At 51.2% G+C, this 15,952-nt stretch overlaps 2 protein-coding genes across 2 annotated transcripts; one reads left to right on the top strand and one right to left on the bottom strand.

Moving 5' to 3' along the window:
* Positions 1–2,361: 2,361 nt before the first annotated feature.
* LOC311428580 (olfactory receptor 14C36-like) lies at positions 2,362–3,246 on the top strand (the record flags this gene model as incomplete). The annotated part of the gene is made up of 1 exon (XM_084539962.1): positions 2,362–3,246. The coding sequence occupies one exon, from the start codon at positions 2,362–2,364 to the stop codon at positions 3,244–3,246; it is 885 nt and encodes a 294-aa protein (XP_084396088.1).
* An 8,862-nt stretch (positions 3,247–12,108) lies between these two features.
* Positions 12,109–13,044, bottom strand: LOC311428579 (olfactory receptor 14A16-like; the record flags this gene model as incomplete). The annotated part of the gene is made up of 1 exon (XM_084539961.1): positions 12,109–13,044. The coding sequence occupies one exon, from the start codon at positions 13,042–13,044 to the stop codon at positions 12,109–12,111; it is 936 nt and encodes a 311-aa protein (XP_084396087.1).
* Between the last annotated feature and the right edge of the window lie 2,908 nt (positions 13,045–15,952).

Raw genomic sequence — 15,952 nt, 5'->3', positions numbered from 1 at the left:
TGACAGGTTAAAGCACAACATGTTTGACAACCACAGTCTAAAAGCACAAATCACCCTTGTAAAAGTCATCCTTCCTGTGTTCAGAGAAGGGCAGTCGGTGATGAATTCTGTCTGCCTCAAACACCACACCCCAGCAAAGACCCTGCTGCCTTCAGGTGCTGTCAGCCCTGAGGCCTTGGGGACACCTCGCGGGAGCCCAAGGGCACAGAGCAAGCAAGCAAAGCGGGTGCTGTGCTGCTGAGCTGGGCCGGGCTCCTGGGCCCAAGGGGAGCTCCTAGCAAGCGGGCAGCGCATCAGAGAGACAGCTCTGCCCAGGAGCAGCTCCTCTGCACAGCGCAGAAGGGCTGGGGGCTCTGACAGCAGCTGGCACGGGGAGAGGAGAGAAGGAAAGAGGGCTTGTGAGGAGCTCAACAACAGAGGGCAGCGTGTAGTAGGACACATCTGCAGGCTCTTGACACTGTGAGTCTCTGGCAGCAGAGCAATGCAGGTGGGGTTGCCAGAGGGGTCTTCTACAGCTGGCACATTCGATGGCTGATAGTATCTGTCGGGATGGGTCTCTCTGTTTCTGAAGTGTTTTAGAGAATGGCATTATGAGGAAGCATTTCAAGAGGAAGATTGACTCTTGGTTTATCTGAAGGGTAAGGCTTTTTCTGCAGTCTGTGTTTTGAGATTCCTGCCATGGAGGGGAGGCAGATTTCATAGTAATGGATTATTGGGGTTGTACAGCAGACTGAGGCTCCTGGAGCATTGCATTGAAAAATCAAAGTGCCAGTTATTAATTTTGTGAAGTCCCTTCCCACACCTCATCCCACAGACTGCACTAACATCATCATTGTGGTCCTCTCAGGTTTTATCCTAGCTGACCTTAGGAGCTGCAAACCCTCTGTGATACCCAGTGCCCTGTCTTTGAGAGGTGTCTGCAGGCCAAAGCAGAGCACACAGCATTTGCAATGAGCAGGAGCTGCCTCCTCTGCAGGCAGAGCTGCAGCACAGGAGGGTCTGCTGAGTGTCCGTCTGTCCCTCCCTGGCCTTGCCTCCCCTGGCAGCAGCACGCTGGTGTTCCTCCTGGCTTCTCCAGCTGGCCGTGCTACTGCTGTTCTTGTTTCCAGGCATTAAAAGGAGCTTGGAGACAGGTCAAGGGAGGTGACCCTCCCCGTCTACTCTGCCTTGGTCAGGCCTCACCTGGAGTGCTGTGTCCAGTTCTGGTCTGCCCGGTGCAAGAAAGACAGGGATCTCCTGGAAAGAGTCCAACGGAAGGCCACAAAGATGATACGGGGCCTGGAGCATCTTCACTATGAGGAAAGGCTGAAACCTGGGTCTGTTCAGCCTTGAGAAGAGAAGACTGAGAGGGGATCTTATCAATGTTTACAAATATCTTAGTGTGGGAGACAGAGGGATTTGGCCAACCTTTTTTCAGTGGTTTGTGGGGACAGAACATGGAGCAAATAGCCAAAACATGGAACACAGGAAGTTCCGCACCAACATGCGAAAGAACTTCTTCACGGTGAGGGTGATGGAGCTCTGCAACAGGCTGCCCAGGGAGGTTGTGGAGTCTCCTTCTCTGGAGATATTCAAGGCCTGTCTGGATGCCTACCTGGGCAGCCTGCTCTAAGGAACCTGCTTTGGCAGGGGGGTTGGACCAGATGATCTCTTGAGGTCCCTTCCAACCCCTGCAATTCTGTGATTCTGGCTGGAGATGGGGTTTCACATGCACATGAAGTGAACCCTTGGTGTGCTTGGGGAATGGCAAATACAGGGACAGGGTGAGGTGTCTGGAGATGTGCACTCTGAGTCTGGATTCAGCAGTGTCCTGCTTCTTTTCAGGTGAACATGTGAGCATAATTATCCTACAGCTCATACACATGCCAGCAGAAGAGACCAGCCTCTATAGACAGATCGGCTGTCCCCTCTGAAAGTACAACCTGAACTAAAGGGACAGTACCTTTGCCTCTGAAGATTCACAGGATTTCACTTGGAATGCAACAGAAGTGCCCAGGATTTATGCCTTATAGACAGTCCTCAGGTGTGGTGGGGCAGCTAGAACATAATATAGAAAATATAAATCCACCTATGTTCTTCATCTCTTGCTGTAGGTCAGGACTGACTCCTGCATTGTCCAGAGCAGAGTTGCCTGCTCCCATGGAGGCCCTAAGGCAGCATCACTAATATGGCATGAAAAAGACCCGCCAAAGGTCTACAAATATTTGCAGAGGGAGGCTTAAAAGAGAAATGGAAATTATTCCTCTCACATAACTCTGTGGTAAATAGTCTTCCTCTGTCTTGAGCAGGACTCCGTGGCAGAACCTGTAAATGTCCAACAGCAGCTCTGTGAGTGAGTTCCTCCTGCTGCCATTTGCAGCCATGCGGGAGCAGAAGCTCCTGCACTTCACGCTTTTCCTGGGCATCTACCTGGCTGCCCTCCTGGGCAACAGACTCATCCTCACCGCTGTAACCTGCGACCACCGCCTCCACACCCCCATGTACTTCTTCCTCCTCAACCTCGTCCGCCTCGACCTGGGCTGCATCTCCACCACTCTGCCCAAAGCCATGGCCAATTTGCTCTGGGACACCAGGGCCATCTCCTATCAAGGCTGTGTTGCACAAGTCCCTTTCATAGTCTTCTTTTTTGATGCAGAGTATTCCCTTCTCACTGTCATGGCCTACGACCGCTACGTTGCCATCTGCAAGCCCCTGCATTATGGGAGCCTCCTGGGCAGCAGAGCTTGTGCTCAGATGGCAGCAGCTGCCTGGGGCAGTGGCTTTCTCAACGCTGTCCTGCACATGGCCAACACATTTTCCCTGCCCCTCTGCCACGGCAATGCTGTGGACCAGTTCTTCTGTGAAATCCCCCAGATCCTCAAGCTCTCCTGCTCAGATGCCTACCTCAGGGAAGTTGGGGCACTTGTCTTTAGTGTTTCTTTAGTTTTTGGTTGTTTTGTTTTCATTGTGATGTCCTATGTACAGATTTTAAGGGCAGTTCTGAGGATGCCCTCTGAGCCAGGCCAGCACAAAGCCTTTTCCACGTGCCTCCCTCACCTGGCTGTGGTCTCCCTGTTTCTTAGCACTGGCATATTTGCCTACCTGAAGCCTCCCTCCATTTCTTCCCCATCCCTGGATCTGGTGGTGGCTGTTCTATACTCAGTGTTGCCTCCAGCAGTGAACCCCCTCATTTACAGCATGAGGAACAAGGAGATCAAGCATGCAGTAAGGAAACTATTTGAATACATCTTTCTTCAGCAGAAATAATGTGCATATAATACTAACAGGACACACAGGATTTCTGAAAAAAAGACTCCATGCAAATTCTAGAAAGTAATTTTCTTTATTATTATTTCCTCTAACTTGTGGCTTTGATTTAATGTTATTCTAAGTCTCTTAATTTTATTATTATTATTATTATTATTATTATTATTATTAAGTCAATAATTTCAAATACCTTTACAATCAATATTCATGTTTAAATAAAGACAATAAAGAAACCCGGAGAAATTCATTGGTCTCAACTGCAATCTCTTCCCATCACCAGTGCCTCCAGCTGTGAACCCCCTCATCTACAGCATGAGGAACCTGGAACTAAGGGATGCAGTGAGGACGCCATTTCAATACATGTTCTTCAGCTTCTTCACCTATAACAATTATCCTATAATCAGAAACACCTATTTTTCTCAGAATTTTTTTTCTTAGTTTACATTTGTCTGTGTTATTATTTTCACTAACTATTGTTTCTGATATAAATAATATTATTCTTAGCCTTCTACTTGTTAAAGATTTACCTATAGAACCAGGCTTCCTGTGTAGATAAAGACAATAAAGAATCCAGCAGAAATTCATTGGTCTCAGCTGCCATCTCTTCCCATCTCCTCTGGAGCTGGGGGAGCAAACCCCGGCACGCAGGAGGGGCTCAGGGACAAGAGCCCAGCTGACACATGAACGAGCAGCCCTGGTGGCCCTCGGGGCTGCCCCTCACTGCCCGCTGGGTTCTGCCTCTCTGCTGCCTTCGGGTCGGGGCTGCTGCTTCCCTGGAGCCATGGCCAGCAGCAGGATGTGGCCTTTTCACTGCTGTTTTCTTTTGGCTTCCACATTGGTCTCTTGTGTTTCTTGTATTTGGGTTAGACTTTATATCTCATGTAATTTGATGCCAGTCCTGTTGTCTCTGCATTGGCATCCATGTCCCAGCAGGCAGCAGCAGGCACTGTGCAGTCCTCTGTCACAGCTGGCCTCCCTGCTAGCACCAAACAAAAACCAAACAGTAACAAAAGGGGCTGTTCAGGGCAAACCAAGAAGCCTGGATGCCTCTTCCAATGCTACTGTCTGGAATAGAGAGAAGGGGTTCCTCCTTGCTCTTCTGTTTTCTGGGCCTCTTCATGGAGTAAAGAACACAGGCTGAAAATCCCAGGGTGATCTGTGAGGGATCAAGGACTGCACCAAGAGCTCTCTTTATGGTGGCACTTGCCAAAGTAGACAACTGGATTCATCTGCATGGGACTACACCCCTGTAGCGGGGCTGATGGCCGATGCAGGCCTGGAGAGGAATCTGGAGCTGCCAGGAGAAGTCAGAAGATCTGCAGGAACAAGGTGTTCAGTGGGCAGTGATTAGAACCTCATAAAATGAGTGATCATCCAAAAAAGGTTTTGGTAAAGGAAAAGGCGAATTTGAGGAGACAATGGGCTAAAGCAGGGCTCTGCAATGCCAGAAGTGGTGGTGAAGAGTCATCAGGCAAAGGCCCATAAGACTGCAGAGTAACTGAGGATAAGCATTTTGAAGTGCTGTGGGCAAGGTCTGGTGCAGCACTTGCCTGCCCTTTGTGCCCTTAGAGACACCCGATTGTCCTGCCCAGCACTGTCCTATGCTGCTGAGCCATCAGGGCAGATGGAGAGGGGCTCAGCAGCAGAGATCCCCATGGAGTTGGGTCTGCTGCCCCCCCGAGCAGCATTCCCGGGGGTCCCAGGGCACCACAGTCCCTGGCTCTGCACAGCAGCACTGCCAGCTCTACCTCAGGATCTCCTGTCACAGCAGGAGGAATGTGACTGTGGCAGGGACTGTGAGGTCACTTCTGCCTCTGCAGTGGATAGGGCAGCAGCAGGAACGTGTCATGGAAAGGGACTGTGAGGTCACTTCTGTCTGTAGCTGACAGGTCAGCCTTGCCTTCTCCCTGGGATCTGTACTTTTGGGCTGACATCTGCCAGTGGCCCTGGAAGGCAAGCAGAAGGCACCTGGTTGGCATGCTGACTGTGGGATCCCCTCTTCCTCCATACCCAGGAGGACCCAGACAGAAAGAAGGCCCCCATATGGGTTGTCCTGTCCCTTCTGCTTGAGTCCATGACTGGAGAGCAGGAGGCACAAAGCTTGGCTGTGTGTAGCCAAGAAACTGCAAGGCCAGCAGCAGGCCCATGGCTTGGAAGATGCTGCTGAGGTGACATGTGCCTGGTTGGCTGCCAGGCTGCAAGGAGCCTGATGGGTTGGGATGCCTTTTAGGAATGGTTCCATCCTGACGGAGCTTCCATTAGTAGTAGGAAAGAGCAGGAGAGAAAGACTTCCAGGGAGTGTACCTTGGAAGTTATGCATTGGCCATGAGGAAGAAGAAATGTCCCTCAAAGGGCTGAGCCATGGTGTCAGAGGTGACCCTCTGATCAGACCATGGCTTTGTGTTTCAGGGAACAGCTGGTGAGGGTTGACGATACATGGGTGAAATCAAGGGATGAGAGCAAGGTGGTGAACTGAGAAGGGGGTTCTGCAGACTCCAGGAAATAGGGCAAAGTGTGGGACAGCATAGGACAGCCTGCAGAGGAGAAGGCAGAAGGTGCTGGCGTGTTTCTTCATTAAAATGAAGAAACTCCTAACATCTCTTCCATAGTTTTCTTCTAACCTTCACGCCTTGTGCAGCTAATTGCAGAACTTGCATGGTGTATTTAAAAAGGAAGATTTCCAAAAGCACCTAATACAAATTTTTTCTGTTTTTAAAGGCTGAATTTTGCTGCATTTCAGTTTTGAGCATCATTCTTCTATTGCTGTTCATCCAGGGTGACTTCTTTGGAGACCTCTATCAGGAGGAAAAGCAAAGTCTGGAGGTCTGACACCTCCACTGCCAGCAGTGGTCTTTGTCCCTGTAACTGTAGCCCAGCCCAGCACATGAAACCCTTTCTAAGAAAAGTCAGGTGTTCTTTGGGAACAAAATAAATAATAAAATATATTAAAATAAATAAAAATAAAATAAAATAAAATAAAATAAAATAAAATAAAATAAAATAAAATAAAATAAAATAAAATAAAATAATTGAAATAACCATTGGAATCTGAGAAATTCTGCTTGAATATTAGTAAACACCTGGACATCCATGGTCTCTCATGGGTCTTCTGTGGAAAACTCTGGAAGAAAAGTAAAGAAAATATTTCTTCAAGTGGCTGTAGTTGTACCCACAAGCTAGGCCTCTTTTGGGAAATTGTCCCCTTCCAGTCACAGAAACATAAACTGAGTAATGTGAAAAGACCTGCCCAGTCAATAGAGTAGGGCAAAGTCATGCTTCCTGTGCTATAGATGCAAAAGGCAAAAAGAATTGCATTTTGCCTTACACTGCTCAAGGATGTGTAACCCAGGTCATGCAACTTTGCCTCAGTACTGACAAGTCCATCACTAAACCATGCTACTAAGTTCTACAACTACACCTTGGCTCTCCAGTCAATGAACTAGCTCATGGATGGCAATCAGGGAGTCCCGGTTAGCATGGTAAGGAGGAGCTGGAGGTTAGCATGACAGGAGGACCTGGAAGCCATCGTGCGGCAGGCAGGCTACGACTTGGTTGCCATCACGGAGACGTGGTGGGACCAGTCTCATGACTGGAGTGCTGCAATGACTGGCTATAAGCTCTTCAGAAGGGACAGGCAGCACAGAAGGGGTGGTGGTGTGGCTCTCTATATTAGAGAGTCTTTCGATGTTGTAGAACTCGAGGCTAGGAATGACAAGGTCGAGTCCTTTTGGGTTAGGATCAGCAGGGACAACAAGGCTAGTGTCCTGGTCGGGGTCTGTTATAGATCGCCAAACCAGGATGAGGAGACGGATGAGGAGTTCTACAGACAGCTGACAGAAGTTGCAAAATCTTCAGCTCTTGTTCTCATGGGGGACTTCAACTTCCCTGACATATCCTGAAAGCACAACACAGCCCTGAGAAAGCAATCTAGGAGGTTTCTGGAGAGCGTGGAAGATAGCTTCCTGACGCAGCTGGTTAGTGAACCTACCAGGTTTGGTGCCCCGCTAGACCTTCTCTTCACAAACAGAGAAGGACTGGTGGAGGATGTGATTGTCGGGAGCTGTCTTGGGCAGAGTGACCACGAAATGGTGGAGTTCTCTATTCTTGGCAAGGCCAGGAAGGGGACCAGTAAAACCACTGTATTGGACTTCCGGAGGACTGACTTTGTGCTGCTGAGGACACTGGTTGGTGGAGTCCCTTGGGAGGCGGTTCTGAAGGGCAGAGGAGTCCAGGAAGGCTGGGTGCTCTTCAAGAGGGAAATCTTAATGGCGCAGGAACGGTCTGTCCCCACGTGCCCAAAGACGAGCTGGCGGGGAAGAAGACCAGCCTGGCTGAACAGAGAATTGTGGCTTGAGCTTAGGAGAAAAAAGAGGGTTTATAATCTTTGGAAAAGTGGGCAGGCCACTAGGGACGACTTTAAGGATGTTGCGAGGCTGTGCAGGGACAAAATTTGAAAGGCCAAAGCTCATCTGGAGCTCAATCTGGCTACTGCCGTTAAAGATAACAAAAAATGTTTTTATAAATACATCAACACAAAAAGGAGGACTAAGGAGAATCTCCATCCTTTACTGGATGCGGGGGGAAACTTAGTGACAAGAGATAAGGAAAAGGCGGAGGTGCTCAATGCCTTCTTCGCCTCAGTCTTTAGCAGCAATACCGGTTGTTCTCTGGATACCCAGTACCCTGATCTGGTGGAAGGGGATGGGGAGCAGGATGTGGCCCTCATTATCCATGAAGAACTGGTTGGTGACCTGCTACGGCACTTGGATGTGCACAAGTCGATGGAACCGGATGGGATCCAGCCAAGGGTACTGAGAGAACTGGCAGAGGAGCTGGCCAAGCCACTTACCATCATTTATCAGCAGTCCTGGCTATCGGGGGAGGTCCCAGTTGACTGGTGGCTAGCAAACGTGACGCCCATCTACAAGAAGGGCCGGAGGACAGACCCAGGAAACTACAGGCCTGTCAGTTTGACCTCAGTGCCAGGAAAGCTCATGGAGAAGATTCTCTTGAGAGTCATCACGCAGCACTTGCATGGCAAGCAGGCGATCAGGCCCAGTCAGCATGGGTTTATGAAAGGCAGGTCCTGCTTGACGAACCTGATCTCCTTCTATGACAAAGTGATGCGCTGGGTGGATGAGGGCAAGGCTGTGGATGTGGTCTACCTTGACTTCAGCAAGGCTTTTGACACCATTTCCCACAGCACTCTCCTCAAGAAACTGGCTGCTCTTGGCTTGGACTGGCACACACTTCGTTGGGTTAGAAACTGGCTGGATAGCCAGGCCCAAAGAGTCGTGGTAAATGGAGTCAAGTCCAGTTGGAGGCCAGTCACTAGTGGCGTCCCCCAGGGCTCGGTGCTGGGGCCGGTCCTCTTTAATATCTTCATCAATGATCTGGATGAGGGCATTGAGTGCACCCTCAGTAAGTTTGCAGATGACACCAAGTTAGGTGCGTGTGTCGATCTGCTCAAGGGTAGGAAAGCTCTGCAGGAGGATCTGGATAGGCTGCACCGATGGGCTGAGGTCAACTGCGTGAAGTTCAACAAGGCCAGGTGCTGGGTCCTCCACCTGGGAAACAATAACCCCAAGCAGAGCTACAGGCTGGGAGAGGAGTGGTTGGAGAGCTGCCTGGCGGAGAAGGACCTGGGAGTGATGGTGGATAGTCGGCTGAATATGAGCCAGAGGTGTGCTCAGGTGGCCAAGAAGGCCAACGGCATCCTGGCTTGTATCAGGAACAGTGTGACCAGCAGGGCTAGGGAGGTGATCGTCCCCCTGTACTCGGCTCTGGTGAGGCCGCACCTCGAGTACTGTGTTCAGTTTTGGGCCCCTCACTACAAGAAGGACATTGAGGTGCTTGGGAGAGTCCAGAGAAGGGTGACGAAGCTGGTGAGGGGCCTGGAGAACAAGTCCTATGAGGAGCAGCTGAGGGAGCTGGGCTTGTTCAGCCTGGAGAAAAGGAGGCTCAGGGATGACCTTATTGCTCTCTACAGATACCTTAAAGGAGGCTGTAGAGAGGTGGGGATTGGTCTGTTCTCCCACGTGCCTGGTGACAGGACGAGGGGGAATGGGCTTAAGTTGCGCCAGGGGAGTTTTAGGTTGGATCTTAGGAAGAACTTCTTTACCGAAAGGGTTGTTAGGCATTGGAACAGGCTGCCCAGGGAAGTGGTGGAGTCACCATCCCTGGAGGTCTTTAAAAGACGTTTAGATGTAGACCTTAGGGTTATGGTTTAGTGGGGACTGTTAGTGTTAGGTCAGAGGTTGGACTCAATGATCTTGAGTTCTCTTCCAACCTAGAAATTCTGTGATTCTGTGATTCTGTGATATGATGCTGTCTCAGGTGTGCCGCCATGGTAGCCATTGGCACCTGCTGTTCTTCAACCCTCAGCAAACCCACAACTGAAGGATTCTGTGGAAGGCCAAGCAAGGTAGACAACTGTTTACTGTCCCCAGTCTCCAAGGCAGTGATGCCAAAGCCCCACCAGTGGTGCCCTCTGGAACTTTGAAGTACCCTCTTGTAATAAATGACTAAGTCCCAGATAGAATTACAATCAAAGTTTACAAATTTTTAAGCAAATAGAGGTAAGCAAACAGCACTGGGTGCGCCAGGAGTCTCTGCTCCACCAAGATGCACACCAGTTACATCAAGCAGCTGGTTTTTATGCTCCTAGGCTAATACATATTCATTACTACTTCTAGTAAAGGCAGGGTTACTATAATTAGTTCCCAGAATCCGAACCCTCCCACTGGCACATGAGTATCAGTCTCCAGTGGTCCCTCTGGGGGGTCTCTCATGCTGAAGGCTCATAGTCTTCCTCCCAGGCTTTTTTCTTTTCCTTCCCCTTTGTCCATCTTGGCCGGATGTCAGAGACTTGTGCAGAGTCCCATGCAAGCTTTCTCTTTCAGTTGTCCTTCAGCTTTCCCCTTCTCCTTAATCTCTTGGCCAGATACAGAGACTAGAGACTAGTCCCATGCAATAGTCAAAATAGTTAGCAGTTATTCTGACCCCCCCCCCCCCAGATATCAGAAACTCAAGGTTTACCCTTCAAGCCCTCTATTGACACGAATTGCTGAAACATTCCTTACACTCTCCTGAAGCAGTCTATTCCGAGGATGAACATAGCCTCCAGGCCAGTCCCAATGGGGTGTTTTTGCCATTCCTCCCCAGTTAGACTCACTTCAGCCTCCAAGACAGTTAACTCTTGGGATCCCCCTGTCACTCCAGAAATATAGGTGGGTTCTACCTCTTTAAGTCTTGATGGCGTTAGGGTACACTGTGCACCGGTGTCCAGTAGAGCCTGATACATTTGTGGGTTTGATGTGCCAGGCCATTAAATGTACACAGTCCAGTAAACCCAATTGTCCCTTTCCTCCCTGCATCCCCCTGGCTGGAAGCAAGACCCCTCTAGTCCTGCTCATAGTATTCATTACTGTGTCTGGTAGACGGCCCACTGGAAACATGTCCCACTATGGCACTGTCACCCCATGTGGCAGGGGAGAAGGCGATGACAGCCAAGGGGCACATCTGGGTGTGGAAGGTGGGGCCCAGCAGAGACAAGGAGTCAAGACAGTGGTGTGGGCAACACCAGGAGAAGCAGCCCAAGGGGTGGTGCTGCTGGTGAGGACAAATTTGTGCCAGCAGCCTGAGTGGGCAGCAACTGTGCGCTGGTGAGGGGAGGCCAGGAAGCGCATGCCAAGAGCGCTCCTGCCAGCAGAGACAAGGCCGGGGCCGGGGCTGAGGCCAAGGGGAGAGGCAGGCCCAGGGCAGGGGGCTGCAAGGGCCATGCTGAGCTCCCTGCCCCAGAAGCAACCGCACTGGCCCTCAGCAGATGTGCTGGCTGGCACGCATGGGGAGGTGCTGGCGTGCATCAGAGAGCAGCAAGGAGGGCGCTGGAGAGGGCCGGGGCAAGGCGGGCAGCAGATCCCCATGCAGGGGCTGGCTGGCCCTGGATGCTCCATGAGTGCGTTGCAGGTCCTGGCAGGCTGCGGTGAGGGGGCAAATGCCCTGGGCCCCCTTTCTGCTTTGACCAGGCCAGCAAGGGCCCAGAGCAGCTTCCTCTCCCCTGCCCCTCCAGCTCTGGGCTCCCTTCACGCAGTCCTGGCTCTGCAGCACCAAGCCCTGCTGGGAGCCCTCCCCTGCATGCTCCCACCACTCCCTGACGCTGCTGTTGCCCTTTGCCGGCCAATGCCCAGCCCAGCCCAGCAGCCCAGGCTGGGCTGGCCCCAGGGCAGTGCCCACTGCAGGCTGCTGCAGGGCTCTGGGCATGGCCACCACAGCCCCAGCCCCTCGCAAGGCACCTCAGCTGCTGGGACAAAAGCGGCTCTGGGCCTCCCCAGCAGTCCCCAGGCTGGGGCCAGCCATGGCTCAGGCGATGGAGGTCCATGAAGCTGCAGGAGCCCTGGTCTCTTACCTGGGAGATCCCTAGCACAGAGTATCTGTGTCCCACAGGGCCAGCACAAGAGGCCTGGCCCAGGCACAGAGCAGCTCCAGATTCCAGTCTGTGAAGCTCTAGATTGCCCCACTGAGTAGTGATGGGCAGCCCCAATAGCCAGCTGAGCTATTCCTAAATGTGACAGCAGTGCTTTTGGCCTTGAGCCCCTTCTCCATTGGGAGAATGAGATGGGATCTGAGAGCTGTGAATATCTAATGGCTTCTTTATTGTCTTTATCTACACTGGAAGATTGGTTCTTGAAGTACCGTAGATGACTAGGTCAAAATAAAAATCAATATGTAGGAGGATAAGAAGAAATTCCCTTAAATTAAAATAATACTATCACACGTTAAAAAATAAAAATTAAAAAATTAAAAAAAATCAGAAAATATTTTGTGAGATATTCGCTCAGTATTTTTAGGCTGGTGAGCATATTAATGATGCTTAAGAAGTATGTATGAAAGTAATTTCCTGAGAGCATTTTTCAGTTCCTGGTTCCTCATGCTGTAGATTATAGGATTCACTGCTGGAGGCATCACTACGTACAAAAATGCCACCGCCAGGTCTAGGGATGGGGAAGAGACGGAAGGAGGCTTCAGGTAGGCAAACAAACCAGTGCTGACAGTCATAGAGACAACAGCCAGGTGAGGGAGGCACGTGGAAAAGGCTTTGTGCTGGCCTGGCTCAGAGGGCATCCTCATCACCGCTCTAAAGATCAGCATATAGGACACCACAATGTAAACAAAACAACCAAAAACTAAAGAAACACTAAAGACAAGTGCCCCAACTTCCCTGAGGTAGGCATCTGAGCAGGAGAGCTTGAGGATCTGGGGGATTTCACAGAAGAACTGGTCCACAGCATTGCCTTGGCAGAGGGGCAGGGAAAATGTGTTGGCCATGTGCAGGACAGCGTTGAGAAAGCCACTGCCCCAGGCAGCTGCTGCCATCTGGGCACAAGCTCTGCTGCCCAGGAGGCTCCCATAATGCAGGGGCTTGCAGATGGCAACATAGCGGTCGTAGGCCATGACAGTGAGAAGGGAATACTCTGCATCAAAACAGAAGACTATGAAAAGGACTTGTGCAGCACAGCCTTGATAGGAGATGGCCCTGGTGTCCCAGAGGGCATTGGCTGTTGCTTTGGGCAGAGTGGTGGAGATGCAGCCCAGGTCGAGGCGGACGAGGTTGAGGAGGAAGAAGTACATGGGGGTGTGGAGGCGGTGGTCGCAGGCTACAGCGGTGAGGATGAGGCCGTTGCCCAGGAGGGCAGCCATGTAGATGTCCAAGAAGAGCGCAAAGTGCAGGAGCTGCAGCTCCTGCTTGTTTGCAAATGCCAGCAGGAGGAACTCACTCACGGTGCTGACGTTGGGCATTTGCTGACATTAAACACAGCTGTCTGTTGAAGAGGATAAGGCAGAACAAGTTAGTACACACTTCTCTGAGGGAGACTTATTACAAGCCTTAGAGCACCCCCAGCCCGAGCATTTGTTTGCAGGAGAACCTTTCTGCAGCTTTCTTGCTTGAGCTCCAGCTGGTGCTGGCTGACAGTGGCACTGGGAGCAGAGGCTGCTGTGGGCTCCAGAGGAGTCCTTCCTGCTGTGCTGCAGGATGGAAGCAGGAAGATGGGAGAAACTCAAGTGCCGTCCACTTGTCACATCCATGAGCTTTTCAGTGTTGTTGTCAACAACCCAATGCAGAGCAGAGCTGCAGGTATTTTATTTTATTTTTTTTTGCCCCCCCCCCTTTTTTTTTTTTTAATTTAGCTTTCAATAACACTTCTAATGCTTATGACAGGTGTTGGATGCTTGAACTCCCTTACATTACCTGTGCACTCCCAGAGAAATCCTGTGGGTGCCAGGAGGCAAAGGGACCGTGCCTTGGTGAAGACTGACCAGTGCAGCTCTGTCACTTTTGTCATTCCTCTGAGCTACAGGACCATCCCACTCTGGTGTTTCCCTGAGGAAAAAAAAAATAAAAATAAAAATAAAAAAAATTAGATGGCTGCTAATTGAGGAGAGCCACAGCAAGCCAGAAGGAGCTTGAGAGCTTCTCCTCGTCTGAGCTCTGCCTGCTCTGCTGGCCATGCCTGCCCCACAGCCCATGGGATGCAGGGGGAGAGGAAGCCAGGGAGGGACTGCTCAAGGAGAAGGCATCTGCACTGCAGGGCATGGCCACGAGGTGCCCGAATCCCCCCTTCCACAGCATTTCTAGCAACAGCTCCTTCTGGCCACCTGCCCCTCTCTCTGCTGCCTGCAGCTGTTCCTGCCGGGAGCTTCTGATCTGCGACCACCTCTTCTTTCCCCCTGCCCATGCTCACAGACCCCATCCCATGCGGCTGTGCTCAGCGCTGCCCTGCAGCACCCTGCCACCAACAGGACCCTGCCAAGGGGCACCTCCATGGCTGCAGGAGCTATGGGGTAGCTGACAGAGAGCCTGGCATGGGCAGCCACGGCAGGGTGTTCTGGGCTGACTGGGGGCACCTGGCTTAGGGCACTCCAAGAGGCTTCTGCCAGACGTCCTCACCTCTCAGTGCAATCCAGCAGGACTCTCAAAGCCTACTGCATTGCCCACTGCCCTCCCAGAAACAAGACCCAGCAGGAGACCCTTCCAGGACCTGCAGCTGCATGGCCTTGCAGCCAGACACTTACCTCGTCAAGGGCTGTGCAGATTTCTCCTGCGGTCAGCGCTCAGCATCCTCCCTCTCCCAACTGCCTCCAAGCCCTCTCTCCTTCTCTCCTCTCCTCTTGCCAGCTGTGGTCAGAGCTCCCAGCCCTGCTGCACTTTGCAGAGGAGCTGCTCTTGGGCAGAGCTGTCTCTCTGCACCAGGGCCTCTTGCCAGGAGCTCTCTCTGTCCCAGGAGCCCAGCCCAGCTCAGCAACCCAAGGCATTGTAATTACTCCTCTGGGGGCTTTGATGATGAGCCCACAGACCTCAAGTACTAAGAGACAATTGAAGACATCTCTTCAGAAGTCCATGTCAGATGTATATTTCCTGGAGTGTCCCCCTGATGGCCAGCACTGACACAGCTCCCCCTTGGAGCTCGTTAGAGTAGAACATTGGAGGCAGTGAGGACAAGGAGACAAAGACAGTGTGAAGGTGACACTGAGGTGTAGACAAAGTGGATGCATTTCACCAAGCACAAGGGCCAAACCTTGACACCCTGCCTCTGGGAGAGAGAACCTTTCCCTTTACACCTTGCTCAGGGCTCTTCCTGGGGCAGTAGGAGATGGGGATGTGCATTGCCAAGTTCAGGAGAATGGTACAACCCCTTCCTGGTTCATGGGTAGGGGCAAGGAGGCAATGAGGCCCTGGTGCTCTCTCCTCGTAGGTCTCACTGGCAGAGACAACAGCCATAGCCATAGACACAAAGACCTGGGTCCTGTTGGGACTTTCAGCCTTTCCATAGCCCTAGCTCCTCTCCAAATCAGGATATTGTAGGGACTCCCATGTACCTCTTTACCGGCTAGCTGTAGACACTTGTCCATGTGGTGTCACACTGGATGTGAGCTGAGTCTGACAATCCAGATCTTCTTGGTGGCTATGCTCCTCATAAGGCAGCTCTGTAGGAAGCTGGCCTGGTTCCTGGTGAGCAGGCACTAATGCTCGTATGGCATCCCTCGTGGTGCCCTGGGCACTGCTCACTCAGCACAGTCCCAGTCTGCCCTGATGTGTGGGGTTCCTCTTCCTCCAGTGCAGGACTGGGCTCTTCTCCTTCTCAATGTCAAGAAGTTTGTATAGGGAAAATCCTGCAGTTCTCAAGGTTCCTCTGGACAGATGCCACATTCTGTCAGCTGTTAATATCTGCAGGGAGATGTCTCATTCTAATTGTGCTCTCACAAGATAACAGTATCAGCAGTTGTAGGAGAGTGTGAACAGTAGAGGAGTAACTAGTTGAATGGAGCTGCAGAACAGGCTCACAGAAGGGTAGAGGATGGAAGGTTGCCCAGTTCCACTTTTTCTGTGCTTCTCATGTATGCTGTCATTTTCTCTGAAGCCCTATCATTTTCTCTGGAGTCCTAAATGTTGTTAGGCTGGGCAAAGAAAAAAAATTAGAATGGCCAAAACCCAGCTGGAGCTCAATATGTCTATTACCGTTAAAGACAATAAAAATGGTTTTTGTTTGTTTGTTCATTTGAATTAAAAGAGATGATGAAAAGGCTGAGGTACTCAGTGCATTCTTTACCTCAGTGTTTTGCAGCAAGACCAGTTGTTACCCTGATACTCTGCCCCTGAGCTGGTAGATAAGGACTTCGAACAGAATGAAGCTCTCATAATCCATGA

This window comes from Aythya ferina, assembly GCF_964211825.1.
Source record: "Aythya ferina genome assembly, contig: HAP1_SCAFFOLD_96, whole genome shotgun sequence".
Taxonomy (NCBI): domain Eukaryota; kingdom Metazoa; phylum Chordata; class Aves; order Anseriformes; family Anatidae; genus Aythya; species Aythya ferina.
This window is presented reverse-complemented; position numbering and strand designations above follow the sequence as displayed.